Below are 26957 nucleotides of genomic sequence, written 5' to 3'. Positions count from 1 at the left end.
AGTGAGGTCCCTGAGGCCTGAGTGGGATGAAGTTATATTGAGAGGTGGGTGGGCAGCAGTGGGGGTCCCTTCCTTCTCCAAGGGGCAGTGGCTCTGGGGACCTGACTCTGCATTTGGGATCTGCAGCAGCGCCTTACTCATGGCTCCCAGCCAACTGGTTTCCAAGCTTCAAATGCGATGATGATGTGAGAAACATTATGTACGTAGGAGCTGTGTATTAATCAGGGTTCTGCAGAGGAACAGAACCAATAAGGGGTGTGCGTGTGTGTGCGCGCGTGTGCGTGTCTTCAAGGAGAAAGAGAAAGGGAGAGAGTGGGATTTTATGGAATAGCCTCATGTGACTTTGGGCCTGGCAAGTCTGAAATCCTCAGGGCAGCCGGCAGCCTGGAGACGAGGGAAGAGTTGACTTTGCCACCGGAGTCCCAACATAGTCTGCAGAATTCCCTCTTCCTTGGGAACCTCGATCTTTTTCCTCTTAAGGGCTTCAGCTGATTAGACAAGGCCCACCCACATTATGGCATGTCTTCTGTTAATCTCGCCTGAAAATCACCTTCACGGCAACATCTTGACTGGTGTTTGACTGAACATCTGGACTCCACGGCCAGGCCAAGATGACGCATAAAATTAACCGTCACAGACTGCTGCGTTCGTGGTGATGGAGCAAAGCACCACTTTCTCCAGTGTGACTATTCCCTTGGGATTCTGAGCCCAGGTGCCACTGAGCTGCGAGCGCGGAAGGACTTGAGGGGTTGGCTCGTTTCTTTACCCAAAAGGCTGCCTCTGGGCAGACTTTGCTGTAGATGTTTTCAGGGGAATCTGGCAGCATAAGATTCCTCAGGCTGGCCCTTTCCCGAGAAGCCACAGCTGTCAGGTACCTTCTGGAATGGACTTCACCTCCTTACCCGTAAATTAACTTGCAGGAGTCTTGGCTAAAAGTTAATATGTGAATGGATGTCCGGAGGAATGAACAAGATTGCTGGTTGAGAGAGGATTCTGACTTTTGCTTTTCTTACCTTATTTTTTTAGCTTATCTATTTTTTCTGTTTTCTTCCCAATAAAGCATAAAGACATCTCATAGGTAATAAAAATCCTCTATAAAAATACCTTTGGAGATACAGGCACTGTGAGTATGTTGAAAGATTTCTTGGCCGCAGCCGGCAAGCTGAACGCAGAACGCCTGGCTGGCAGAGGCCAAGTGCTGAGATTCCTGGCGCTCCTTCAGCGACGGGTTATGAGGCCCCAGCAAAGCAGCTTCTTCCTCACGGTGCTGCTGAGAAGTGAAAGTCCTTGGAACTTTCTGAAATGACGGTTTGGTATAAAATTGTGGAATTGCAGCCCTTTAACTCATGGTTGGCTTGGAGTTGATGAGACCAGGGAGGTGACCTGTGAAATCACACTCCTCCCTAAGGACTTGCAGGAGACTGGGCGTCCTTTGGCGACCTGGGTGCTGGATGCTAGGTTATCTGGGCAGAACGGTTTGTGCTGCCCACTCACAGCCCGCCTTTAACCGTGGAAGGTCTTTGGTAGATTCCTGCATTCAACTCCTCTTAATGCTGTTTCTCTTTTCCGCATTAAGGAGACTGACAGAGAAAAAGACTCTGGAGAAGTATTTTAAATACTGTTTAAATAGTGTCTCTCATGTCCACCCGGGGTCACAGTGAAACCACTGGCTTCTCTTGCTTCCTGGCTGGAAGCAGGGGTATGGCTCTCTGCACACCAGGGCCACTGGTCCCTGACCTGTGTTCCACTCCCAGGAGAGATGTCTCTGGAATGGCCATCTGGGAGAAAAAGGAACTCGGGAGAATTCTCTCCAACAGTGGAATTTATAAAGACTATTGGGAATTAGATGAAAAATCCCCTCTTATTAGATGCCCTGGGAGCCAGAAACACAGCTGCCAGTGTGGCTTCTGTGTCTCCTGGAAATACAGGGGTGCCTGACACCCAGCAAAGCACTTTGGAGTTGAACCTTGTTTTTTTTTTGTGGTGCGCTGGCCTCTCACTGTTGTGGCCTCTCCAGTTGCGGAGCACAGGCTCCGGACGCACAGGCTTAGCGGCCATGGCTCACGGGCCCAGCCGCTCTGCTGCATGTGGGATCCTCCCAGACTGGGGCACGAACCTGCGTCCCCTGCATCGGCAGGCGGACTCTCAACCACTGAGCCACCAGGGAAGCCCCCTTGTTTTTTTTTTTAATTGCAGTATAATTGATTTACAATATTGTGTTAGTTTTAGGGCTACAGTAAAGTGATTCAGATACACACACACACACACACACATATGTATCTTTTCCATTATAGGTTATTACAAAATATTGAATATAGTTCCCTGTGCTATGCAGTAGGTCCTTGTTTATCTATTTTATATGTAGTAGTGTATATCTGTTAATCACATACTCCTAATTCATCCCTTGCCCTCTTTCCCCTTCGGTAACCAGAACTTTGTTTTCTATGTCTTTGAGTCTGTTTCTGTTTTGTAAATAAGTTCATTTGTATCATGTTTTCTAGATTCCACATGGTATTTGTTTTTCTCTGTCTGGCTTACTTCACTTAGTATGATAATCTCTAGGTCCACCCATGTTGCTGAGAATGACATTATTTCATTCTTTTTATGACTAATATTCCACTGTATGTATATATATGTGTATGTGTATATATATATATATATATATATATATATACCACATCTTCTTTATCCACTCATCTGTCGATGGACATTTAGGCTGATTCCATGTCTTGGCTATTGTAAATAGCATTGCTGTGAACATAGGGGTGCATGTATCTTTTCGAATTAGAGTTTTCGTCTTGTCTGGATATATGCCCAGTAGTGGGATTGCTGGGTCATATGGTAACTCTATTTTTAGTTTTTTAAGAAATCTCCTGACTGTTCCCATAGTGGCTGTACCAGTTTACATTTCCACCAGCAGTGCAGGAGGGTTTCCTTTTCTCCACACCCTCTCCAGCATTTATTGTTTGTAGGTTTTTTGACGATGGCCATTCTGACTGGTGTGAGGTGATACCTCATTGTAGTTTTGATTTGCATTTCTCTAATAATTAGTGATGTTGAGCATCTTTTCATGTGCCTGTTGGCCACCTGTATGTCTTCTTCGCAGAAATGTCTATGTAAGTCTTCTGCAGATTTTTGGATTGGGCTGTGAGCCTTGGCTTTGAGCGAGAGATTGGAGAGCAAGTCGGGAAGTGTCCTACGCAGAGAGGGCAGGAGACTCTGCGCCATGTCAGCTCTGGGGGACACGGGCTTGGCTCTGTCCCTGTGCCTGTTTGACTCCAAAGGAAACCCCCTCCCTCATCTCGGGGATGAGCCTTGGGGCTCTGTCTGGACCGAGCCAACAGCGTCACCCGTGGCAAAGCCAGCAGAAGGTGGGCAGCTTGAGAGCCCTTTGAAATTACAGCCTCCCTTGCTCTGCCTGGCGAACTCCGATCCTGCTCTGCCTGAGACTGTCCATGTGCCATCACTGTGTCACTGTATTGTCCTCACGTCCTGCCACCCCTTGGAGGACAGGGGTGGAGCCAGGCCACCGCCTATCCTTAGGTCCGCACCCATCTGTGCCGCACGGCAGGAGCTCTAGGGACCCCCATCCACGTGGGCCCTGGCCAGGGACCCCTCGGTCCCCAGAGAAGCTGGCACCAGCAGGGGTCCAAGGTGTGCCCGGAACCTTCCACCTGACCTTTCCCCTGCACCTTTCAATCCTTGGTCCTTTGCATATGAATGTTTACATACATTACCTGTCATTTAAATTCTACTCTTTATCTTAGTTTTTCATTTATGTTTTCAATAGCATCCCTGAACAAACACCACCCCTGCTCTGCTCTCACCCCAAGCCCTGTAGTTTTCACACAGGGGCCAAAAAGACACACCACCAACCCCGAGAGAGCCTGGATTAGCGGTGAAGAGCTGGGGTGGTGAGTAAGCGTCCTCTCAAGAGTCTGCGGGGCTGGGGGCAGTGAGGCTGCTGTGCGGAGGGTCCCCGAGGACTCCGGGAGAGCACACCAGTCACGTGACGATGTCCTGGGGGAGGCACGGGGGGTGGGGGGAAATCTGCAACTTATTGGACACCCTCATATGGCAGAAAAAGCGTCCCCTTTGGTGTTCCTGTAGTCCTGAGTCTGAACCCGCCTTCGCGCTACGAGCTTGGCCAAGTCTTCCGACCTTCGTGGAATTTCTATTTTTTCATTCAGAGGGCAAGCTGCTGGCGCCTACCCTGCAGGGCTGTTGTGTGGATTAGAGATCGTGACCCCTTTCGTGGCTTGGGGTCTGAATATGTCACGTCTCTAGTTTTTCTGATTAGTCACCAGTCCTTGTCATCAGCATCCCTCCCACATCCCAGAAAACAACAAGAGCTCTGGGCTCCCTCAGCCCCGAAGGCCAGGTGGGAGGGGTGCACGGCTGCGGCTGCTGCCACCAATGTCCCCGCTGGGAACCTGCGGTCTGGTGGCGGTGTGTCCCCTCGCTGGGGTGGTGCCCAGGCTGCTGCGGATGCCACAGGTGCAGGGCGGCCTTGACCTTGGGCTCGCATCACTGCTCAGTGAGGTCACGGGCCTGGCTCTCGGTCCTGAAGCATTTCCACTGCGTGCGGGCGCTGGGCCCCGGGTGTCCGGTCACGGCCACTCGCTGCCCGGGCACGGACCTCCTCCCCGCCTCCTTCCCTAAACTGGCACTACTGGAGGTTTCCTTGCACAGAGTGGGTCCTCTGGCCTTGAGTGGGGAGGGAAGGAAAGAACTTGAGGGGAAGTTCCACGAGGGCTGGGGGACAAGGTGAGGCAGGCAATGCCACCGGGACGGAACGGGGGAGGCCGGGTGTCCGTGCCCCCCAGCTCTCAGGGGTGAGGTGTGAGTGTCGCCAGGCTGTGGGCAGAGCCCCACGGTCTCTGTGGAGGCTGAGCCCCGAGGGGCAGGGGGCCCATCCTGTTTGCTCCATACTCTCTTCTGGGGGCTCTGGAAGGGGGTTCCACTGACTGGTTTCTGTAAACAGATTTCCTAGTGTGACAACAGTGGGTTGAATGGTGGCTTGCCATCCCAACTCCCGGAACCTGAGAATGTGACCTTATTGGGAACAGGGGCTTTGCTCAGGCAACAGGAGGGGATTGTCCTGGAGAGTCCAGCTGGGCCCTAAATCCAGTGACAAGTGTCCTTGTGAGAGAAAGGCAGAGGGAGGAGACGACACAGAGAAGACAGACAGACGAGGAGACGACACCGACACCCCACGACACTCCACACATGTGGAGGTAGGTGGAGGCTGGAGGGAGGCGGCCACAAGCCTCGGACCACTGCAGCCCCCAGGACCTGGAAGGGGCAAAGGCCAGTTTCTCATAGAGCTTCTGGAAGGAGGGCGGCCCTGCACACACCTTGATTTTGGACTTCGGGCCCCTGTGAGAGAACACATTTCTGCTGCTTGAAGCAGCCCAGGTTGTAGTAATCTGTTCAAGCAGCCACAGGGCCCATCGAGGTCAGGCTGGGGGCGGTGCCCGATTCCAAGACACAGCGTACTTGGCTTCTGCCAAGATGGTGGGTTAACGTGAGGTGCTGGCTCCTTTCACCGAACAGAATCTGCAGAAACTATTGAGTAAGAGGACAAACAATCCTAGGCTTTGAGAAGGGCCCTCAGGGAGGCCGAGAGCCGCTTGGGATGGAAGGTTTGGGACAGTGGTGGCAGCAGCTGGGGTGGAGGGAGACTGGGGTGAAGATAAAGGGGACAAGCATCGTCTGGTCCTTCCACGCTGCTCGGCACTGCCTGGGGACGGTCCTTGCCAACCCTTCGAGACCAAGGTCAAGGCAGTCCTGCACCTGTGGGGTCCGCAGCCTGGACCAGGGGTCAGCACAGATTTTCCATAAAGAGCCAGACGGAAATATTAGGGTTTGTAGCACAAAAGCAACCACAGACACAAGGAAGCATGTGGACCTGGCCAGACTTGCTGACCCGGCCTGGACCGCCGGAGTGGGCAGCCTCGGGAGAGAGCAAGGGCAGAGGACCTTTGGAGAAGAGAGAAGGGCTGCCCCGCCTGGACATCGTCGCTCCAAACCCACAGGACTGTGGGCCCCAGGCTGGGGAGCTGTCTCCTCTCAAGGTTCCCAGGGGCTCAAAGGAGAAGGCAAAGGGGGCCGGCAGTCGGGTTCATGGTGACCATCCTGGTGCCCTGGGCTGCCCAGGCACGGCTAACAGAGCAGCCAGCACTCCCAGGGGACGTGAGTCCTCAAGCCACAACGATGGTCTCAAGAGAGCAATAACACACCGGACCGCTCGTAACACTGGCAACAGAAGCACGGCATCCATGCAACACCACAGGGTTGTAAGATAAGCACGACGAGGGCACTGAGGTGACGGGCGTACGAGGCGTGTGAAGCCAGAGCTGACATCCTGGAAATAACCGCGCGGACATTTGGCATAAAAATATACCCCAAATAAGGGACACAGCCGCTGATGGGACGGAAGGGCTGGGGCATACGCAGACGTCAGAGTCGCCAGCTTCTCCCGACAGAATGCGAGGTTAAAGAGAGGGTAGAGCCTTGGCTGGAGCCCCTGGGAGCACGGAGTTGACCCGAGTGGATGCAGCAGGGTTTGGGGGTAAGATCGGAGTTCAGTAGGATGGGCTGACTTCGAGATGCCAGAGGAAGAGGCAGCTGGTCTGTGGTGGGGACCTCGGCGGGTCTGGGCTGCAATCCAGCCACAGGTGCCTAAAGCCGTGGGACCCAATGGGGATGGAAAGGAGATTCGACATCAAGGGGCCGAGAGGGGCTGAGGAACCAGCGCAGGAGCTGGGAGAATTCACATCCCCGGCACCCCGGCCGCTGCCCACAAGATGGGTGCAGGTCCCTGGGCCATGCACACCGTCCGGGGCCTCTGCAGTGCTGCTGAGAGAATGAAAGAGTGAAGCCCTGACCCTAATCGGAGACCCCAGTGAGAGGCCTTCTGGAGGGACAGATGTGCTTCCAGGTTGGAAGCTCTCTGAACTCAAGTTAGCAACGGAGCTAAGTGGCCACTACGGTTCCGGGACACAAGGCCTCACGTGCCTGCTGCATCACACCCAGGGCAGTGCTGCAGGCCAGCCGCGACGGCCTCTTCCTTGACGCTAGGAACTCATACTGACTTTAGTTTACTCTGTGAATAAGGAGGGGTGTACGGAAACAAGGATGGATCCTCTTTGGCTTACTGGAATCCTTTAATCATTTTCAGCGTTGAATTAGGAGCTGACTATTTCAAGCAGCTTTCATTCTGAGAAGGAGTTTCAGAGCCATCTTTTCTGCAAATCCCAGCACAACCTGAAGCCTAGTCATTCAGATCAACTCAGATGCTGATTCGGAAAAGCGCACTGGAGCTGCCACGGGTCAGCCCGTCGATGACACGGTCTCTGCGGTGACCGTGATGCTATAGGCTCAGTGGAAACGCGAAGGGAGCTCGTGATGCAGAATCTGTAAACCATGGGTGGGGCTGTGTTCACAGTCAGTCTTCGTATCAAGGGCTCTTGGGCATCATTTATTCACCTCTTCTTTCAGTTACCACAGAACACAGACAGCAAACCACTTGAGAGAGCAAACTCAAAGCTGACCCAGTCACTCTGGAACGTATCAGGGATCACAGGGGAGGCTGCCTCACACTCGGGGCTCTGTTCCCTCCTCTGCAAAGTGCGCTGTTCCGAGGACTCAGTAAACCGGTCCCTCTGAAGCACACAGCCGTGCTCAGCGAGGGGAGACAGGGTTACTGTGCTCAAGGCAGCTGTGGAGGGGGTCCCAGCGGGCTCCCCTTCAAGCTGGATGAGCCACACAGACACCCAGACTGTCCGAGGCTGAGCAGGACTTGGAGATCCTCTGCGGACCGACGGCAAGTGGCCTCCTGGATTCCACCGCAGCGAGTGGCAGTGCCAGGCTGGGCCCCGCCCGTCCAGACTCCGCCAGTGCCTCCCGGCAGGCGGTCTGCACCTGCACCCGGGCTTTGAGCAAATGCTCACTTGCTGCCGCTGGCATGCTCTGTCCTCGACCACGGGGTCCTTTCTCCCAGCCTGTGAAGCACAGGCTGGGAACTTGCAGACTAGGTGTGTTTGTGTGAGGAGATGCGGGGGTCTATCCCTCCCTCTTATTCAGATGGACATGAGCTCAGTGACTTGTCCTGACGTCAAGTTGCACCCACACACCTGCCCTGGCTCCGACAGACACAGTCAGGAGTGTACAGATGGCTGGTGCGGTCACTGAGTCACCCCTTTTCCATTCTGGTCATGAAAGCAGCAGAAGAAAGCCAGCAGTGAAAGGGGTAGAAGATCACTGAACAAAAGCTTCTTTGTGTCCTTAGAAAGCTTAAACCCTAAAGGAAAGATGCGTCAGCCTAGATGTTTCCCACGGATCAGAGCAGGTGGGCAGGGGCGGCCTTGGAGGTCATCAAAGAACGTGGGTGAAGAGCTGACGGGCTGAGAACCGCTGTCAGCTCACAGATGGGGTTTCTTCTCGTTCCTCCACTGGGCTGCGTGCATTGGAAAACGCGGGGCAGGTGGAGGGACACGAAGACCGAGGTGGAGGGACACGAAGACCGAGGTGGAGGGAAAGGACCGGCGCCACTCCTGCTCTGTCCCGTTCAGACGAACCTCCCGTTTAAGGGCTGGTGGGTCATCACGGGTTTCTGTGAACACACATGGACACGTCAGCATGCACAGGTGGGTACGCACAGAGATACACGGGCGAGAGCACACGCACACTCATGCAGGCGTGGGCGCAGAAATACACGGGCGAGCACAGAGGAACATGTAAACACACAGGTGTGCACACAGGTAGACACGCACTTAGCTATATGACTGTGCGTACATAAAAACACACACGGCACGTACACACACACACACGGGAGAGCACACAGACGCGCACATGGGCTTGCTGGTCGGGAGGCATCAGGCAACCCCCTGCCGGGTTTTTTTTGACTCAATCTCTTTCTGCCTGTTTCCCCAGCTATGGGTCAATGACACCAGCCCTCACCAAATGGGCTGTAAGGACGGAAAGTATGTGACGATCTAAAGCTCTGAAGCACGGAAGGTGCGTTCCAATTTGAAAGCATGTAGACTTTCAAGCCCCCGCTGGTGATTTCTTATCGCCCGCCATCAGCCCCTGGGGATGGCCACGCTCTGGCCACGGTCCAGGCGGCCTCTTCCGGGCTCAGGTGGGGTCTGGCAGGGAGCCTCTGCCCTCTGTCCTTTCCTGTAGTCTGGGGCGGCCTAACGCTGGCTGTATCGGACACGTGTGCCCCATCTCCCCGTCTGCTGACACAAGGCTCGCACACAATCATCAGCAATGAGTACTGTGCGATACTTTGAAAACCCGATTAAAAACGGAGTTTGTGGAAAGAACAGAGCGGTCGCTCCGTCTTCCTGGACAGCGAAGCCGTCGACTCAGACTCTCATAACCGCCATGAAGTCAGAGTGCCTGCTGGGTGGTCGCAGTGTGGACAGCTGTGGGGATGGGGGTGTTTGCACCCTGACGTTGGCCACTGAGACCTCATGCCCACCCCTGGGACGTGGGCATGACTCTGGGGTCCCTAGAGGTCAGCTGTCTCTCGCCGTTGCAGCCCTGTGTCTGTGGAGTGCCGTGGGCACCCAGGCAGCTGACACGCCCGTCAGAAAAGCTGGTGCTTTCACCAGGCTCTCGTGCGGCTGCAAACACCAAGGACCGTGGTGCCAGAGAAGGGTCTGCAAGGTGCACTTCTGCGGGCATCAAGGCCATGACCCCGCCGGTCCAGCCTGATGTCCCCTGGGCTTTGGGAAGCACCTCATGTTCTTTCTGCAGAGAGCCCTCTCCCAAGGAAGTCGGGGGACAGCCTTGACGCCGGCACCTGCACAGGTGGTTCAGCTGAATGACCTTTACGGCGCTGGGTGGGCAGGTGGGGCTGCGTGGGGAGTCCTCACTGCCTCATGCGCTGTCCCCGTCCCCAAGCCCAGAGCCCCCCAGGGCCAGGCGACCCCGTCACTGGTACACTGTGTACCTTTAAGAAATGTTTCCGATTTTTCCTTTAGACCTTTCGCTGGTTTTACTATTCCTGTTAGTGTACTCCAATTCTTTGCTTTGAAAACTTAATATCAACAAGTCAATCTGAGAGAATTTTAAAGCCGCCTCAGTGAAAAGAGAAAACTTACCGCAATGCTGTGGTTGGCGGTTTCCTTCCTGCCACTGGGGTTTCTCTGTGTCAGGGATCCGCGGGACACGGAGTTCCGATCGAAAGAGTCATCATCTTTGTCTTTGAGAAAAACGGGGGGGGGGGGTGCTTATTAATCACAAACTTACCCCAAACAAGTGTCTTTGCTTCCTAAGAAATTTTAAAAGGAGCATAAAAACAGATGTGCCGCCCAGGACGAAGCCGATGTCCTCGCCACCACCAAGACACCAAGGCGGGCTAATTACGTCCTGTGCTCTAGAAGGTGGGGAGCTTTGCACCATCATTAGGACGATTTACATCGCAGGACAAGGAAACCACCGCCGCCACCACCGTCAACACCCTTATGTGCTTCAGGCAGCAGATTCCAGGTATCCAGACACCACGTCACTGCAACGGTCCCTGAGGGTGGCCCGAGGGCACTGGAGTGTCCCTCGGGCATCAGTGGCATGACATGCCGGGTCCCACGGGTTACGCAGAAATATGGGGCCCTGACTGGCCATTTTCACGCCCCTGAGCTCACCTCCCAGGCCTGGGGGACGAGGGAAGCAGGTGACTCTTACCTTGACTTCTGGGGTGATCACTGAGCTTTCTCCTCACAGGATAGGGTACAGCCACCACCTGGAAGAAAGAAGCCGTCTCTGGGCGTCAGTACCTTGCTGTAATTGTTAGGAACACTGGGGAGCTAGGTTTGGATTTCTCATCATTCCTGCAGATTCGGATTAATCAGGGCAACTCTCTTCTGTTCCTGGGCAAAATTTGAACTTTTAACAATATTAAAATGCACGCTATCAATACATTACGCAACAAATGCCAGAATATAAAAGAGCTGCTTAGCTTTCGGAGAACTGCAGCCTTGGGTGGGTACAGCGGAAAAGCCCAAGTTCCAGCCCCACAGACAGGTTCAAATCCTATCGCTACCCCTCACCACCGTGACAAGGACGATTTACATCTTCTCTCCGAACTGTCTCCTCATCTGGAAAATGGGTCAGCAGCCCCTGTACAGGATATTGGAAGATTAACTGTACCTAATACATTCTCAGCGCCCCATGGCGGCTGGGCCCCCCACCTTTCTTTCCCTGCCCCTTTCCTGTTGCTCACCTCTCTACTCTGGGCTAATTCGTTCGCTGTTTTGCCTCTTCAAGGGGGAAGCTGAGAGCAAAACGGCCTGACTCCCTGGAAGTCCTGCCAATGCCTGACTCCCTGCGATTCAGCCTGGCTGGTTTTGTGGGCTGTACCAGGAGGCTGGCTGCAGACACGTTCAGGCTGGGCTTCCCGGGACAGGTCAGGGAAGACCACAGCCCCGAGAAGAGGGTCAGGGTGGGGCTGGGAGGCCGGACTGAGACCGCCTGTCGCTGGTCTGTGTGCTCTCAACCCAGGACGTCTACCTCCCCCACCCTCAGGCTCCGCACTGGTGCAACAGGGGCGATATCCACACCTGCTTACCAGGTTTTTTGAACATCAAATGGAAGGATGGAAAAAAAATACCGTTTTTAACTACGAAGAGCTACCCACTGCTGTTGTCACGAGAAGCACAAATGACTAGGTGCTCATTACAGCTCACAAGGGGCGTATCAGGCAGCAGGCAGGACCTGGAGCAGACGGCCTGCTCTGTGCGTCCCGCCCATACCCCGCGTCCATCCTTGTGCCGTTTCGCGCACACCGGCTCCCGTGCTTCGCTCCCACGGCCGGGACCCGCGGCTCCCAGGGAAGGCCCGTCCCCGGGCCCTGGAGCCTGCTATGTCTGTGAATGTTCGTCACCCAGGACAGGGGGGCGTGGGGGGCAGTACGTGCCCAGCACCCGGCCCCTGTGATGTGCACTGTCTCCAGGGCTCTGTGTTCCTCTCAGCCAGTTCCCCTACCTGGGGTCTGCCCGTCTCCTTCCCCTCTGCCCTCTGCCCTCTGTCCCACCCTCCCACTCCGCTGGCTGGGCTGTCCTGGATTTTCCCCGACAGACACCCTATGGGGAGACCAGCCTGTGAGACCTGCCAGGTTTCTAAAGTCCCAATGTTTCAGCTCCACCCCCCCGCCCCCTCCGTACTTGTCACGCTTCTGGAAAAGTCGGGCCAACCATTCACCCGCTTCCAGCCTCTCAAGCTTGGATGTAGTAGCACGTACCTCGACCTCATCCGAACGGTCTGCACGCGGATCCTTAGGACTCTGGCCCAACTTCCCAACAAGCTGGGGAAGAAATACCCGGAGAACAGGGAAGGAGCCTGTGCTTATGAGTGCTCGTCTGACCTCCTGCCACGGGGCGGGCGGGCAGGACACACGGAGGGTGTTCTCTTTAGTCCTCGGTCTGGAAGGCCGGGACGGCACGGCAACACCCACAGAGCACACACCACTCCAGGGCTCTGCGCCCAGGACTGCTGGGTTTAGCAAATTAAAGTACAGAACGCCCAGTTGGCTTTGAACTTCAGATAAACAATGATTAAATTTTTTTAGTATAAGTATGTCCCAGATACTGCACGGGGTATACTTATACTAGAAGATGACTTGCTGTGAATCTGAAATTCCGATTTGATTGGGCATCCCGGCAGCCGCATCTGGGACTCCCCTAAGAGCATTTATCATCCTTCTGCCAGATTTCCTCATACTGTGATCTGTCTGGAGACTCCCGACTTGAATCGGGGGGAAGGATGTTGGTCTCAGGTCTCTGTCGTGAGCAGGTCCCCATCCTGCTACCGTCACACCCGCCTTGCAAAGCGCTTTGATGAAGGCCGCCAACACGAGGTGCTGTCCAGCCTGCTTCCTTTGGACTTTGTGTGTGTGTGTGTGTGCGCGTGTGTGTGTGTGTGTGTGCGTGTGTGTGTACTACGTGGCTGTGTTTCCAACTCTCATGCAGGAGCTAACGGTCCCCCCATATAGCACTCTTTTCCGTTAGAAACGACACTAGTGAACGAAAAGGAATCCCAGCGCAGCCCACAGGTCACTGACTGCAGGAACACGAGGCTGGCAGATTAAGGAGGAGGGCGGCAGCTGCCCCGGGGGCTCTCACTGCCAGGCCCCGGGCTGCCCCGTGCTCCTGGCCAGGGCCCCAGGCACGACCCCCAGGGCCCTGCGGCCCCTCCACTCACCGGGAGGCTGGATTTCTTCCGGAGCTTTGCCGAGGTCTTCACAGTGAGCCCTGCAGCCTGCAAGGCTGCAATCCTGTACTCGATATCTGAAACCTGGGGGAACCACAGACAGACAGACAGACAGACAGACAGACAGATGTCACTTGGACGTCCTTTCAACGTCACAGGACAGGAAGAGCTGCTGCCCCCGATTTCATCGTGCTTCCCCTACGATGGGCGACCCGCCCAGGGCCACCTCCTGGGCGCCCCATTTCCATCCGTCTTCCACGGTTGTCAGGAGGGTCACCCCCAAGCGGGGGAGGGGCTCCATACATTTTCTGGGGGCTCATCCATGAGGGATGGAGGGAGGGGTAGTGACGGGGGGAGAGCTGAAGGCAGAGGCTTCTGGGAACAGTAACCGGGCCCCCTTCAGGTCCGTCCAGATCCCTCCCACAGCCCCCAACCCTTCTCACGGTCCTTGGGGCTCTCTGGAATCTGCTCTCCTCCCAGACACTCCCCTTCTCATTCCCTGGGCTCTGGCGCAGGGCTCCACTGTGGATCCCCGAACACGCCAAATTCGACACGGCCTCGGGGCCTTCGCCCGGGCTGCCTTCTTGTATTATCCCTTCCCGACCACCCTTCGAGGCAGCCCCATCCGAGCGCTCCCTGGGGCTACCCTCTCCTCAGCCTCGTCGACTTGTTCTGTCTCCTCCCACTAGAAGCACAAGCTCCAGGAACGCAGGGGCTTGCTCTGAGGTGCTCATAGCTGCACCTTTTGTGTCTACACAATGCCCGCCGTACTTGGGATCCTGACTGAGAACGGTTGGCTCCATAGGAAGGAATAAATGAATGCAAAGTTCTCAGGCTCACTTGCGCCCCCTAAGGTGCACGGCCTGGGGAGGCGCCCCTTCTTCCTTGGGGACGGAAGGGCACTTGCTGAAGAGAAAAGAAGCTGGAATGAATGGACAGTGGGTGCTGGGTCCCCTGCACTCGGATGGGCAGAACCTCCTCTCCTCTGGGGTCAGCAGGGGGAGGGCAGAGCAGAGCCCAATCACCTTGACTGTCTCTGGGAGACCCTGGCTCTGTCCTTTGACCTTTGCACACCACTAACACACCTCCTACCCTAACTCAAGCCCGGGACCCAAGTTTACAGGATGCCCCTCGGTCAGAGTCTGGTCCTGAGCCCCGGGGCTGTCCTAAAATCTAAGCCTGCTTCTGGAGAAGCCCTCCTCATGGGGCAGGGAGGGGTTAAGTGTCAGCATCTTCCTCCCGTGGCTGAAAACGCCGCCTGTCTCTTGCCAACCTAAAAGGGAAATGGGCAGGGGTGGGGCGCAGGGCGTGGCGTGGACAGTGATTCCACGGAAAGCCCGAGGAGCCTGTCCTGGAGCCGACAACGTGGGCTCCCCGTGTGTGAGCCCTTCGGGGGGCTGACCACCCTTGCCAGGCCTCCAGGGCCCCCACTATCTATCTGGGGGAGCCGCCTGCTCCCGGGGCCGCCGGGGCTACCTCGCTCTCTGTCCGCTGCACCTGAGAGGCCGTGGCGGCCACTCTGTCCTCCAGCTGCGACAGCTCCTCGTCTGTGGTCCTGCTGGGCTGCACGGGGTCCTGGGGGCCCCGGGCCCCCTTCTCCCGGCTGGGCGTTTGGCCTGCAGCCGTGCACACCTAGGAGAGGGAAGCGCCGCAAGTGACCACCAGCGGGGGAGACCGCAGGGCTCGCCCCAACGCACGTCCCATCCTGAAGGTGCCCCTTTCGCTACGCCAGGAGCTGCCTGGCCAGCCGGGCAGCCCACGGTGGGGCGCCGTGCACAGCTGGGGCCAGGCCCCCCCGGCCCTGCCTCCGAGTGTGTGCTGCCGGGGTCGCTCAGGCAGCCTCACCTCTGGGGCGGCCCCGGGGGGGTCCTCGATGGGGACGCTGCTGCCCTGCTCCGCCCCTCCGTCCTTGCCCTCCTCCTCGGATGAGGCCCGCTGGTCACCGGCGCGGCTGATCAAGGCCTCCAGTCTTCTCCTTAGGGCCGCCTCTTCCATGTCGGCGCCTGTGGGCTTGCTGCCAACTGGACACTGAGATGGACGAGTGGCTGATCTCAGCCGGTCGGTCACCTGGAAGCGCTGAAAGCAGAAGCAGGGCTCCGGAAAGCACCGGCCCCCAGCACCCTGGGGGCTTGGCCAGAGCTGCGGCCTCATCTACGCCCCACACGAGCTCGGCCAAGGGGCCCGCGCCGCCTGTGCTCCAGAACCAGGCCCCGAAGGGTGGGATGTTCCTGGCGATCCTAACAGCACCCAGGCCACCCGAGACGCACCATTTTTCAACTTCTCTCTGTTCCCAAACTGGGTCCCCAAGCCACTTCCTAGGGTTTAAGCATCCTTATGGCGCCAAACCAAGACCTCAGCCCGGACTGTCTGCATCCGCCAGCTGAGGCCACGGGGTGCTGACAAGTCTGTTCTGGGGGCTTTTCTCGGTCCCCCCGTGATAAGACTGAAGTACACGACGGCCGTGTGGCCTCAGCCTCACCCGAGGGCTTGGGGTTGGTCCTGAACTTGCATAAACGCTACAGCACTCATGTCCACTGTCCATGCTATGTCTCTGTGTACCAGGCTCTGTGTCCACAGTCTCTCCCACGAGCCTCCTGTCGGCTTTGCAAAGGCATCGTACTCCTAGATGCAGGTCTGGAGCTGACTGAGAAGTGTCTACGGTGTACTTGTGACTCTTGGAAAACTGCAAAGTTGTGTGAACCTCTCAGTGATGTTTTCCATGACACAGTGAGTAGCACCCTTTCCCACTCGCCCCTTCCTGAATCTAGCGCCAGGGAAGTTTGCCCCCCAGGGTGGACTTGGAGGAGATTCCTACAGCCCAGAATATCTGTTTATCTGCCTTGGCTGGTGAGAAACTCAGAGCTAAACAGTGCTCATTTCTGGAAATCTCTTCTCCAGAGTTTAGCTAGGCCTCTGTTTCTTGAAATTATTTTTCAGGGTTGTATTTATTTTTTTTCGTTACGCGGGCCTCTCACTGCTGTGGCCTCTCCCGTTGCAGAGCATAGGCTCCGGATGCGCAGGCCCAGCGGCCATGGCTCATGGGCCCAGCTGCTCCGCGGCATGTGGGATCCTCCCGGACCAGGGCACGAACCCGTGCCCCCTGCATCGGCAGGCGGACTCTCAACCACTGCGCCACCAGGGAAGCCCCAGGGTTGTATTCTTTGGTCATAATTTTCTAAGTCTCTATAAGGGGGTGGGAGTCCCTCATTGATTCCAGCTCTTACCCTAATTCTACAGGTGGGGAAAGGATGCTAAGAGCCCCTCCTTTTCCCGGTCTCACTCAAAGCATCATACCGGGGCCTAGACTGCAGTAAGCTCTGGCTGCTACCTGTTCCTGCACTCCGGCCAGCGGCCCACTGAGCAGCTATTTGTTTCATATGCCTGTGAACACGAGCTTCATGTGAAGGGATTCAGTGTGTCGGTTTTAAGAAGTGACCAGAATCATGTGAAAAAACCAGAAAAATGGCCAAATTATCCCAACTGCCCTTTACAGCCAAAATGACTTGCGAGGGGTAACGAGATTTAAAAGTTAAGGGCAGGGACTTCCCTGGTAGCAAAGTGGTTAAGAATCCACCTGCCAATGCAGGGGACACGGGTTTGATCCCTGGTCCGGGAAGATCCCACATTGCTGCGGAGCAACTAAGCCCGTGCACCGCAACTACTGAGCCTGCGCTCTAGAGCCCGTGCACCACAGCTACTGAAGCCCGCGTGCCTAGAGCTCGTGCTCCCAACAAGAGAAGCCACAGCGATGAGTAGCCCGCGCACCGCAACGAAGAGTAGCCCCCACTCGCCGCAACTAGCGAAAGCCCGCGCGCAGCAACGAAGACCCAACGCAGCCAAAAAAAAAAAAAAGTTCAGGGCAATTCCATCCCGCAGAGCTTGCTCAGGCCAAACCCTGGTGTCGTCTGACCCCTCTCCTTCTCTCGTCCTGAATCCATCCCCACTGGCTCTGCCTTCAACAGGCACCCAGCGTCCCCCTCCCATCACCTCTGCTGCCCTGCCTGGTTCACCCGCCACCTTGTCCTGCCCGATCTACCAGCCTCTTAACTGGCCTCCCGTTTCCACAGCCTGTTCTCAGTTTGCCAGGCAGAGGGCTCCCTGGGGGTCGGCGGGGGGACGTGGGCAGGGAGGCCGGTCGCTCATTCACTCACTGGCTGCCTCTCCTTCGGCCCACAAAGCAGACGTCAGAGTGTGAGGTGAGGGTCTCCCCAGGACCGCCTTCCGGGACTCTGAGATCTCCCTCCCCGTCCCTTCCTTCAGGGAGCGAGTCACCTGCTGACGATGCTGCTGGGAGGGGGGCTTCTGCACCACAACGTTACTCACACCCGCGGTGCCCGTCGGGCCGCCTTCCGCCCCCTCGGCCCCGGGTGCTCCTGGCAAGCAGAGGGCAGTGCTGGCTATCACTTAATTTTCTCCGTGAACGGAACCAAGCAGCCTCGCAGACGAGTGCCGAGGGCTGGAGTGAGCCGACGGGGAAGCGGCACGTCTACTGGGACCCCTTTCTACAGGCTCCCAATTTCCTGAAGACGCTCAAAAAGCAAATCTCCTCAGAGGCCCCAACGGGTGAAGAGAACCCCTGTGACGTTCGGAGGGTCGATTCTATTGGGTCTGATGGGAATAAATCTTTCAGAGTAAATGAGGTTGAGAAACTTCAGAATCCCCTTGAGAAACGGGAACCTGAGGCCACCCCAGGCAGGAGCTGATGAGGGTGTGGGGTGATTTATGAACTGCTGTCAGAAGGGGGCGCTGCTTCTACCTGGTAAATAAAAACCCCACACATACAGACACACACACACACGCACGCACGTCCAACACACATGTATGCATACAAACACATATACACGTGATGGCAGCTGGCCAGCACGACAGGATACAGCTGGGGTGACCAAGGTATCCGAGTTTGAACCCCGAAAGCCCTATGTCCTGGGAACCCTTCAGCCCCTGGCAAAGAGGGGCACGGGTTGCCCTGGTGATGCTGGTGGGGGAGAGCGAGGCCCAGAGGGGGATCTGGGTCAGCCTCCAGGACGGGGTGGAGGCAGCCTGGGGTCTGGGCGGCTGGGGGTGAGCCCTGGGGTCCTGCGGGCTCCCGGGCCTGCATGGGGGACACCTGTCACAGACTCAGGTGAGAGGGCCTGTCCTGAAAGCATCCTGAGGGGCAGAGGGCCTCTCCCAGACCTGCGCAGGGGTGCTACAGAGTGTGCTCCCTGCCGGCCACAGGCTCTGGAGTTCCTCTCCTGAGAGCCTGGGCCTGTTTCCTCAGCTGAAAACCGGGGACTGAAACTCTGTCTCTGGGTCAGCCTGGCCCTGCCGGCCCACAGAGGGTGTCAGAGGAGGGCACCTCCGTGGGTGAAGGTGGCTGTGGCCCTGGGGGCGCGTGGCTCCCACTGCCCACCCCAGCTGCCACCGGAGCTGATCTCCAGAGCCCGCGGGCGCTGCAGGGAGGGGGCCGGGTGTGGGGCCGGGTGCTGAACCGGGGCCGTGGCTCAGGCAGACTCGAGGCAGGGCCTGAGCATCACCGCCCCTACGCCCACAGCTACCCGGCTGTCTGTCTGTCTCTCAGACGCACATGTGCACATGCGCTCGCATTAGACCAAGGGTTCTGTTCCATTCACTCCCCAGAAGGTGGCCCCTGTGCGCTGGGTACACCCTCACACACAGGGTGGGCAGGAGACCCCTGCCCGCTCCAACGGATACTGCAGGACCAAGTGAGGTCCCCGGGTCTTCGCTGCTCTGACTTCCCAGCCCCTCTCTCGTTACATCCGCACCAAAGGCTGCTCACCTGCGCCCCTCTGAGTTCTGCACCTGTGGCTGGGCCCACAGATGCCCAGGCTCCGAGCACAGCGGACGGCAGGGGCCTGGACGGGGCAGACGCCCCCCCCCCCCCCCCCCCGCAAGCTGTAGCACAGCAGACGGCAGGGGCCTGGACGGGGCAGACGCCCGCCCCCCTCAGCTGTAGCACAGCAGACGGCAGGGGCCTGGACGGGGCAGACGCCCGCCCCCCTCAGCTGTAGCACAGTGGATGGCAGGGGCCTGGAGGGGGCCGACGCCCGCCCCCCCCTCAGCTGTACGGTGGAAACCCGTTCAGCTCTCTGAGCCCCATGCATGAGCTCCCAATCGAGAGTCTTCCTTGCAAAGCCCGTGTTGGTGCCTCAACCTCCCTTAACAAAGGGGCTTCAGTGGGTCAGCAGGCGGTCCCCGGCTGACATGTACTTGTTCCGCTCAGAGATCTGCAGCAGAGGGAGGGATTCAGTGGCTGGAGGACACAGCCACTCCGGCCAGCAGGACACTGGCACCTACCACCTCGGGAGCACCAAATTCCCAAGCAGTGGAAGGAAAGGTCAGGCCACCATTCGTCATGTGCCCTGGGAAGGTAACTGTGAGGCCCATTTTCTGACAGCCGGGGTTCTGGAACGCCAAGCAGAAGCTGGGAGCGGTACCAGAAGCGGAGGCGGGGGCGTTGGGAGGATGAATAAAGGACAGGTGACACGTTCAGCGTCGCTGCCGTGGCGCAGCCGTTGTCACTGCTGAACCTGAGGTGCACAGGAAGGTGTGAACTGATTCTGCCAGGTTGCTCAAACTAGAAGTCGAGAGCCCCGGGTCAGCGTGGGACAGGAGGCCTGCCGGGTGATGACCTGAAAGTGCGACTGGCTCATACCTTGAGTCACCAGCTCTTGAGTCACTGGAGTCTATTAACTCCCAGGCCAGGAAATGAGAAAATCAATTCTCCTGTTTTCTTCCAAGCCCGGCAGATGCATCTGGCCTGCCATTATCTCCTCTGTGGTCCACCTTGTTTTAAAAGAGGGAGATGGCTCCAGCAGGCTGGTAAGACGCTTTTGCACTGTTCCACAGGTAATTAGTTTGATCTTCACAGCACCGAGGGCTCTGAGTGGGCAAATCTGCCCAGAGAAGAACACAAGCTGAGAAGCTTCAACACGAGGGTTTCGGCGGGAGCGGCCCCAGCCTCGAGTGGCTGCTGGTAACTGAGACCAGCTGTGGGCGCACTCATGGCACCTGAGAGGCAGCGATCAATACCTGGGAGGGGGACGCTCAGCAGACAGTCGTGTGTCCCCGGGGAGCGTGGTGGGCATGAACCCACGGCAGGAGAATAAGAGCTGACCCAACCAGGGTCCGGCACCGGCACAGTGAAGTACCACCTCCAGAGCGAAAGAGAAAGGAAAGCATCCCACGACGAGAACTCAGAAAGTTCTCGTCCTGACGGAGGAGGGACACGAGCTGGGGGCAGCACAGAGCCGTGGAGAGACTACAGCCCTCGGAACGGGAGGTGAGCTGCGGGCTGGTGGTTTTCTCTGAGCAAGAGAGCCTGTCCGCATGCCACCAGGACAGCCGGGACGCGTCCCGGTTTTCCATCTGGGATCAAGAGCCGTTGGCCCCCTGTAGACAGCCCCCAGGGAACACCTGTCTCTCAGGTGCTCAGGGGCCCAAAGCTGCTCGTGCCCCTCCCTTCGGCCCAAAGCGGGACCCGCTCTGTCCCGTGTGAGCTCCGTCCAGGTAAATTACATGCTATCTGGACACACGGACGGCAACTTGGAATGAACTTCCGGTGTTTCCAACTCGTTTGCAGCAAAACCCAGATTTACAATTTAGGAATGCAGTGCAGACAGAGGAGGAGAATGGGCGACTGTAGTTTGGCACCGGTGAGGCTTTCGTGGGGAAACCGAGGCAGTGTCTTTAGCCTGCGCTCTTGGGGCACCAGGGGCTCACTACCCACCACATGGGGCAGGGTGCGTGCCAGGGCTCCGCTTCCTGCACCTCCTTGATCTCAGCCCCTTGGAAGCATCCGTCCTTGGTACCACATGCTGTGCTCTCTCTGGCCTCTCTCAGCATGAGTGATTATTTATAGAAAGTCTTTGCTGACTATCCCTCACCCAGAAAGTCCTGACCACTAGTACAGATGCGAAGACAGGCAACAGGTCAGGGGAGGACCATTCCGACTGACCCCCATAGTACATTATTCTCGAGAACTCTCGAATCCCCAAGGCATGTCTGTGAGTCCTGTAAGAGTCGGCCCTGGGTCTTCCCCGATGCACAGGGACGCTACTGCCCTCTGGAGGCCGCTCTTTACACTGCCTGATTCCCTTTTCACAAAGATGCAGGTGAAGTCAGTGGAAGTAAATAAAGTCAAGAGAAAGAAATGAAGAAGAAGAATTCCAGAGACAAGATACAAGCATGAAACAGAGAGTAATTTTCAAGGAGGCATAAAGGATGACTGGTGTCAGTAGGACTAAATACCGGGATATGTGTTTTACTGAACGTTACTAAAGCTGCTAAATTAAAAACTTGCTGAAAATAGACAATTTAATTCTAGTCTTTATCGCATTGTCTTCTGGCCTGGACACTGGGAACTTCTCCGCCAGTGGTGGTTCTGCCACCCAGGGAGGTCTCTGTCTCTGCCCTGGGGAGGTCTCTGTCTCTGCCCTGGGGAGGCCTCTGCCCTGGGGAGGTCTCTGTCTCTGCCCTGAGGAGGTCTCTGACCTGGGGAGGTCTCTGTCTCTGCCCTGGGGAGGTCTCTGTCTCTGCCCTGGGGAGGTGTCTGTCCTGGCCGCACTGGCCCTCCACCATCATCCCGCAGCCTTCCCAGGGGCCAAGCCAGTCACTCCCTGGTCTGAATCAAAGGACACTTCCTTGCACCAGCATCTCCCCTGTTCCATAAAAGAAGAGTGAGCCCCTGGGTTGAATGGCAGAGAGCGGGGTCTTCACTGCAGGCCTCCTGAGGGCCTTTCGTGCCCTGCTGTGCTCAGGGCAAAGGGTCAGTGGCTTCTCTCAGAGACGGAGGTCGGAGCAGGAGGTACGTCCAGCCCCGGGGTTGGGCGATGCTGCCGGGTGATATTATAGGAAAGAGAGCCAGCTGGGCCTGCGGGCGCTGACTCTGCAGAGGGAGACGCAGAGTTTAAAAACTCCATGCTTCTGCCCTGTTGACGTTTTAGATCAATTTTAGAACAACAAAAAAACCTCCCAAAACAAATAACAAAACACCTGACACTGTTTCACCAGAAAGCCATGCGAAGAAAGGCACCTTCTTGGCCTTCCCTGGTGGCGCAGTGGTTGAGAGTCCGCCTGCCGATGCAGGGGACGCGGGTTCGTGCCCCAGTCCGGGAAGATCCCACATGCTGCGAAGCGGCTGGGACCGTGAGCCATGGCCGCTGAGCCTGAGTGTCCGGAGCCTGTGCTCCGCAACGGGAGAGGCCACAGCAGTGAGAGGCCCGCGTATCGCAAAAAAAAAAAAAAAAAAAAGAAAAGAAAGGCACCTTCTACAAGTCAGGTGCTCCTCTTCGCAGATCATTCACTTCCGGGGCACAGCTGTGAAGGGACTGAGGCTGGAAGGGCCCCTAACCTGTTCTAGGTCAGCTTAGACTGAGGAAGGGCCACCCCAACGTCCGAGCCCGGGAAGGGTGAGCCCCGGGCAGATCAGAGGGGGAAGCGGGTGCGGACGGAAGCAGAGGGCTCAGCAAAGGCCCGGCCCGCTGGCAGCCCTCCTTGTTATCCCCAAGGCCCTGGAGAGCAGTCTGTAGCCTGTGGCTGCAGCGCTGGACCACACCCCTCGTCCCAGGGCTTCTGACATTGCACATCTCTGCTGAGCAGGCTTGTGCACTTTCATAGTTTTGAAGTACTTGTAATTTCTCAGCAATGAACTGATGTTAAGGTAAAAAGGCACCACCCAAAGAAGCAACTAGAATGCATTCTTTCCGGCCACCTTACCTGCTTCTCAGACAAGGTCTGGCCTCTCCGTCTGGGATGGTGAGAGGCCACCCTCTGAGCCCAGACGCTTTCTTCATCTGAGGTGTCCACGTCGGCCAGATAGTGGGATGGGAGCTGCTCTTTCCAGAGGACATTTGTTCCTTTGGAGGAAGAGTGGGTTTGGATTATTTGGAGTGAAAAGCTGAAAGCCAACGGGCATTTTCTCCAATGAAGAGAAATCAGAAATCGAAGAAAACGGAGACATGATTCTATTCCATTGATATTATAGGGCTGAGATCCCTAAACCAAAGTAAGAATGGAACAGAGTCCACGGTCCCACACTCGGAATTTCAGGAGCAGAAGCCCCTGCCCCGCCAGCACTCACCGGGGGGCTCCAGGGTAGGAAAGCCAGGTGGGCAAAGCAAATGTCATATAATTCCATCACATGGACTTCCACGCGCCTCGGGTGTGGCAGACACGCGTCCCGGGAAGTTTCCACGAGTGGAGGTGACTTTGGGGAGTCTTTCCACATTGGTCACCGGGGACTGCTTTTTCTGCCAGCCTAGTGATTCGCAGACTCTCGTGGGCACGGGTCACCTACGGTGGGGCCTGAGACACTTATTCCTGGGCTCTGTTGGTGGAAGAGCCCCATGTTCTCACCAGAAAGTACCCCCAGAGCTCCAGGTTGGCCTGGAGGGCACCACATCCAGCCGTGCCGGGCGGGGGAGGGCTTGACCCTCCCGTGGGGCGCCCCACAGGAGCCAGGGTCCCAGGAATCAGCTGTACGAGCTGTTTCTGTGCTTGACGTGCAGCCGGCCACATGGCCCTGCCAGCACCCTGAACGACCTGGGGGCAAGGCCCTGAGCTCCAGCTGAGACTCTGGCCCCGTGGACACTGTGGTTTCAGCCTGGGAGACGTGCGCTAATGACCTGGCGATGCCGTGTTGGATGCCTGGCCCTGTGAGCTCATAAATGTGTGTTGTTTTAAGCTGGTAAGTTTGTGATAGGTCATTACGTCTCAAGGGCTAACAGATGCAACCATCCCATTTCGAGGCCGCAACAGTGCGCTGAGTTAGGCACTAACCCTATTTTACAACGAGGAAACTGAGGCACGGCGGTTCAGAGGTTTGTTCAAGCACACACCACACTCCTTTGAATCGCAGACCTTGTAGCTTGTCTGATGCACTATTAAGAGACAACACTGCCAATCTATCTCCAACACACTCTCTTCTACCACGCTCGCTGTAAGACGCTCCCAATTTGAGACGAGGTGACAAATGTGTCTTAGAATCAATGAAATCGGGTGGTGAGTTGGTCGAAAGAGCTGGGCTTGAAACTCAGAGCTGCCTGCCTCCCAGGCGCATTTCCCAGCTCAATACCGTCTGTCTCAGCTTCTCCCTCTCCCCGCTGCCACCCCATCCACGTGCCGGGGTTGATTAGGGACCCTGGGAGGAAATGCGTGTGTCCGAGTCTTCATCCTGTGACTTGGTCGATGTAGATTCGTTTACTGATTGTTTAAGGGGAAGTAAAGCTGCCCTCCCGCTGCCCCCAGACGCCTCCAGGATCCTAACGGGCGTGTGAATCATGAGCTTACAGTCCCTATAATATAATGAAAAGGGAAAATGGAAAGCCGGCCCACTTCCTGGCAGACGGCATCTTAACCACCTTTCTCCGGCAGCTGGTCCCACGCTGCAGCCACGTGGCAGCAGGTCGGTGGGAAGCAGCCCGTGCTGCTTCTGGGGTCTCATCTGCTCCTTCATCACTAGGAGACCTGAACCCCGGACCCCAGTGCACACTCCCCCAGGGCACAGGAACAGACAGTGATGCGGGATTTCATCATGAAGCCGACTATCTGACAACAAAATTAAACTGAGGATTTAAACTAGGGTCTCAGCACTCAGGGACCTCCCGAGTCATAGCTGGAAGGGAGGTGGCGCCCCAGGTTTGGAGCTGCCCTGTCCTGTGGTCAAGGGGGTCGGTCCGGGTGACCAGTGATCCTATCATCTCAGGGACACCTGCACGTCCCTACCCCAGTCCTGCTCGATGTCCCCCCATCCAAGGTGGCAGTGAGCTGTGTGGCCAGGGCAGGCGTCAATGTTGGTACTTCTGAGTGTTACCAGGGAAGCGCGCAGCCCAGGGGAGCAGGGGTTGGTGGCGTGTGCCAGGACTGCCCATGCTGAAGAGTCAGAGTGAAGAAGGGGCTACGCACTGTAAACCAGTCAGGGGCTGGCACAGATCGGGGTGCTGGGGCAGGCCGCCAGCGACCCTCTCCTCCACGCAGAGCCCGCGCGGAACACGGTGGTCAAGGGCACCTACCAGGTGTCGCAGTGGTTCCCGGGGCCGCCGTGCAAGACTCTCCTGGCAGGCAGAGCTCAGCGAGGGCGTCTGGTCCGGCAGGCGAGAGGCTGGCCATCTGCCCTTCTGGACGGGGGTGGCACCCAGAGGCCCTGGCAGCAGCCTCATCCACGACCACGGGGTCCTGGGAGGTGGTCTCCTCCGCGCAGGGCTCACCTGTGAGGGGCTGAGCACATGGGGCCTGTTGGCAGGTTTTACTAGGAAAGGGCAGCTCCTTGGAATGTGGGCCTTTCCAGTCCAAGTCTTGAGGGTTTCCAGGCATCATCTGACCGACCGAACACTGGACACCCATCCTCTCTGCTCTTGGAGACTCAATGCCCTTTCATTTCAAAGGGCTCCAGACTTGCCGCTGGAGCAGGACCCGTGGCCCAAAGACCTTTTGGGTGCTGGCTCCCAGCTCCCTGCTCTGTTGCGCCCCCGCCCGCAGGCGTCTGCAGATCAGCCCCGGAAGACCGAGCCTGGCCCCAGCTCTGGGCTGGTGCCATTTGAGCCCGGGCACTGAGATGTCAGGGCTCCAGCCGAGGGCGTCCTCGCTCTGGGGCTCGTGCCCCAGCTGCCCGTGCTGTGTGTGGTGGTCCTGTGTGTGCCGGGCTCAGCCTCTAGTGCCTTTGGAAACGGGTCCTGTGAGGCTGAGAGGATCAGCCCTTGTCCAGGTGAGGCGAGGGGATGGAGCCTCACGCAGGGTCCCCAGGCCAAGGGCACACAGCTAGGGAGCAGTGACTATGTGGCCGGTTCTCCTGGGTGGCCCCCGTGGATGCCGCGTGTCCTGGTGTAAGTATTAACGGCAGCCCGTTCCGCCCACAAGACTATCCTCGTCTGGGCGATGAAGCAGAGGGACCCCAGTAATGAGCCGCAGTGAGTGCAGGCACATGCCGGGCCCTGTCCGACCCCAGGGCGATGCTGTTCCTCTGCCCTCGCTCTTGAGTCTCGGGGGTTCTGCATTCATACGGGGACAGGCACCCGCCCCGAACGCCCCAGGGCCCTGACTCATTTGCCCCGCGCCCCACTTCTCCGAGCAGCCGACCCCGTCTCTCCAGGGACCGGAGGGTGTGACGTTTCTATGCCCCCCACCCCAGCTGTCCCCCTGCCTGTGATGCCCCCATGGCCATCAGACTGTTTCCCAGAATGCTGTCCCCCCAACCCGGGGCCTGAAAACCTGTCGCCCAGGTTATCCTGGGATGGCCGGGGGCAGAAAAGAGAGCCCACTGACCTGCGGGTTGTCCGCGGCCACAGAGACCAAGGACAGGCTTGGGGGGTGCCCGCAGGACGGAGTGGAGTCGTCAGAGTCTGCCTCGAAGTCCAAGCCGTGAACGGGGAGGATGCGCTTTTTCTGAGCAGGAAGGGGTGCGGGAAAGAGGAGACAGAGGGTCAGCCTGACTGTGAGGGCCACACGCCCTCGCCTCGGGCAGCGGGGAGGGCATCTCCAAGGGCACAGCCACCATCTACGGCGGCGCCAGGGGCCGCCCAGAGCCCCCCACCCATCACAGGCTCTGCATCCCCAGCGCCTCTTAGAAGAGCAGAAGGAATCGTCCGCTCAGCCCCCGACGGGCACGCGGCCGCTCAGAGATGCTGAAGACGCAGCCCAGCAGTGCCGCCCTGGGGGGCAGGCAGGCTTCTCTGGGCCGACGGGTGCTTCTCACCCCTCACACTTTAGCAAATGCGGGGTGCCCAGCGCGGGGAAGCAGAGCG

General features: G+C 57.4%; 1 protein-coding gene across 1 annotated transcript in view; it reads right to left on the bottom strand.

Moving 5' to 3' along the window:
* Window positions 1-8566: 8566 nt before the first annotated feature.
* MLPH (melanophilin) overlaps window positions 8567-26957 on the bottom strand; it is a 34464-nt gene continuing 16073 nt past the window's right edge. The window contains exons 6-15 of the mRNA XM_082840884.1: window positions 26479-26598; window positions 25230-25434; window positions 22936-23075; window positions 15064-15294; window positions 14695-14850; window positions 13206-13302; window positions 12251-12348; window positions 10696-10753; window positions 10116-10216; window positions 8567-8617 (exon numbers count right to left, since the gene is read on the bottom strand). Coding sequence (XP_082697010.1) covers window positions 8573-8617; window positions 10116-10216; window positions 10696-10753; window positions 12251-12348; window positions 13206-13302; window positions 14695-14850; window positions 15064-15294; window positions 22936-23075; window positions 25230-25434; window positions 26479-26598 — 1251 coding nt within the window. The 3' untranslated portion in view covers window positions 8567-8572. The remainder of the gene's footprint in view (window positions 8618-10115; window positions 10217-10695; window positions 10754-12250; window positions 12349-13205; window positions 13303-14694; window positions 14851-15063; window positions 15295-22935; window positions 23076-25229; window positions 25435-26478; window positions 26599-26957) is intronic.

This window comes from Leucopleurus acutus, assembly GCF_964270905.1.
Source record: "Leucopleurus acutus genome assembly, chromosome: 6".
NCBI lineage: Eukaryota > Metazoa > Chordata > Mammalia > Artiodactyla > Delphinidae > Leucopleurus > Leucopleurus acutus.
This window is presented reverse-complemented; position numbering and strand designations above follow the sequence as displayed.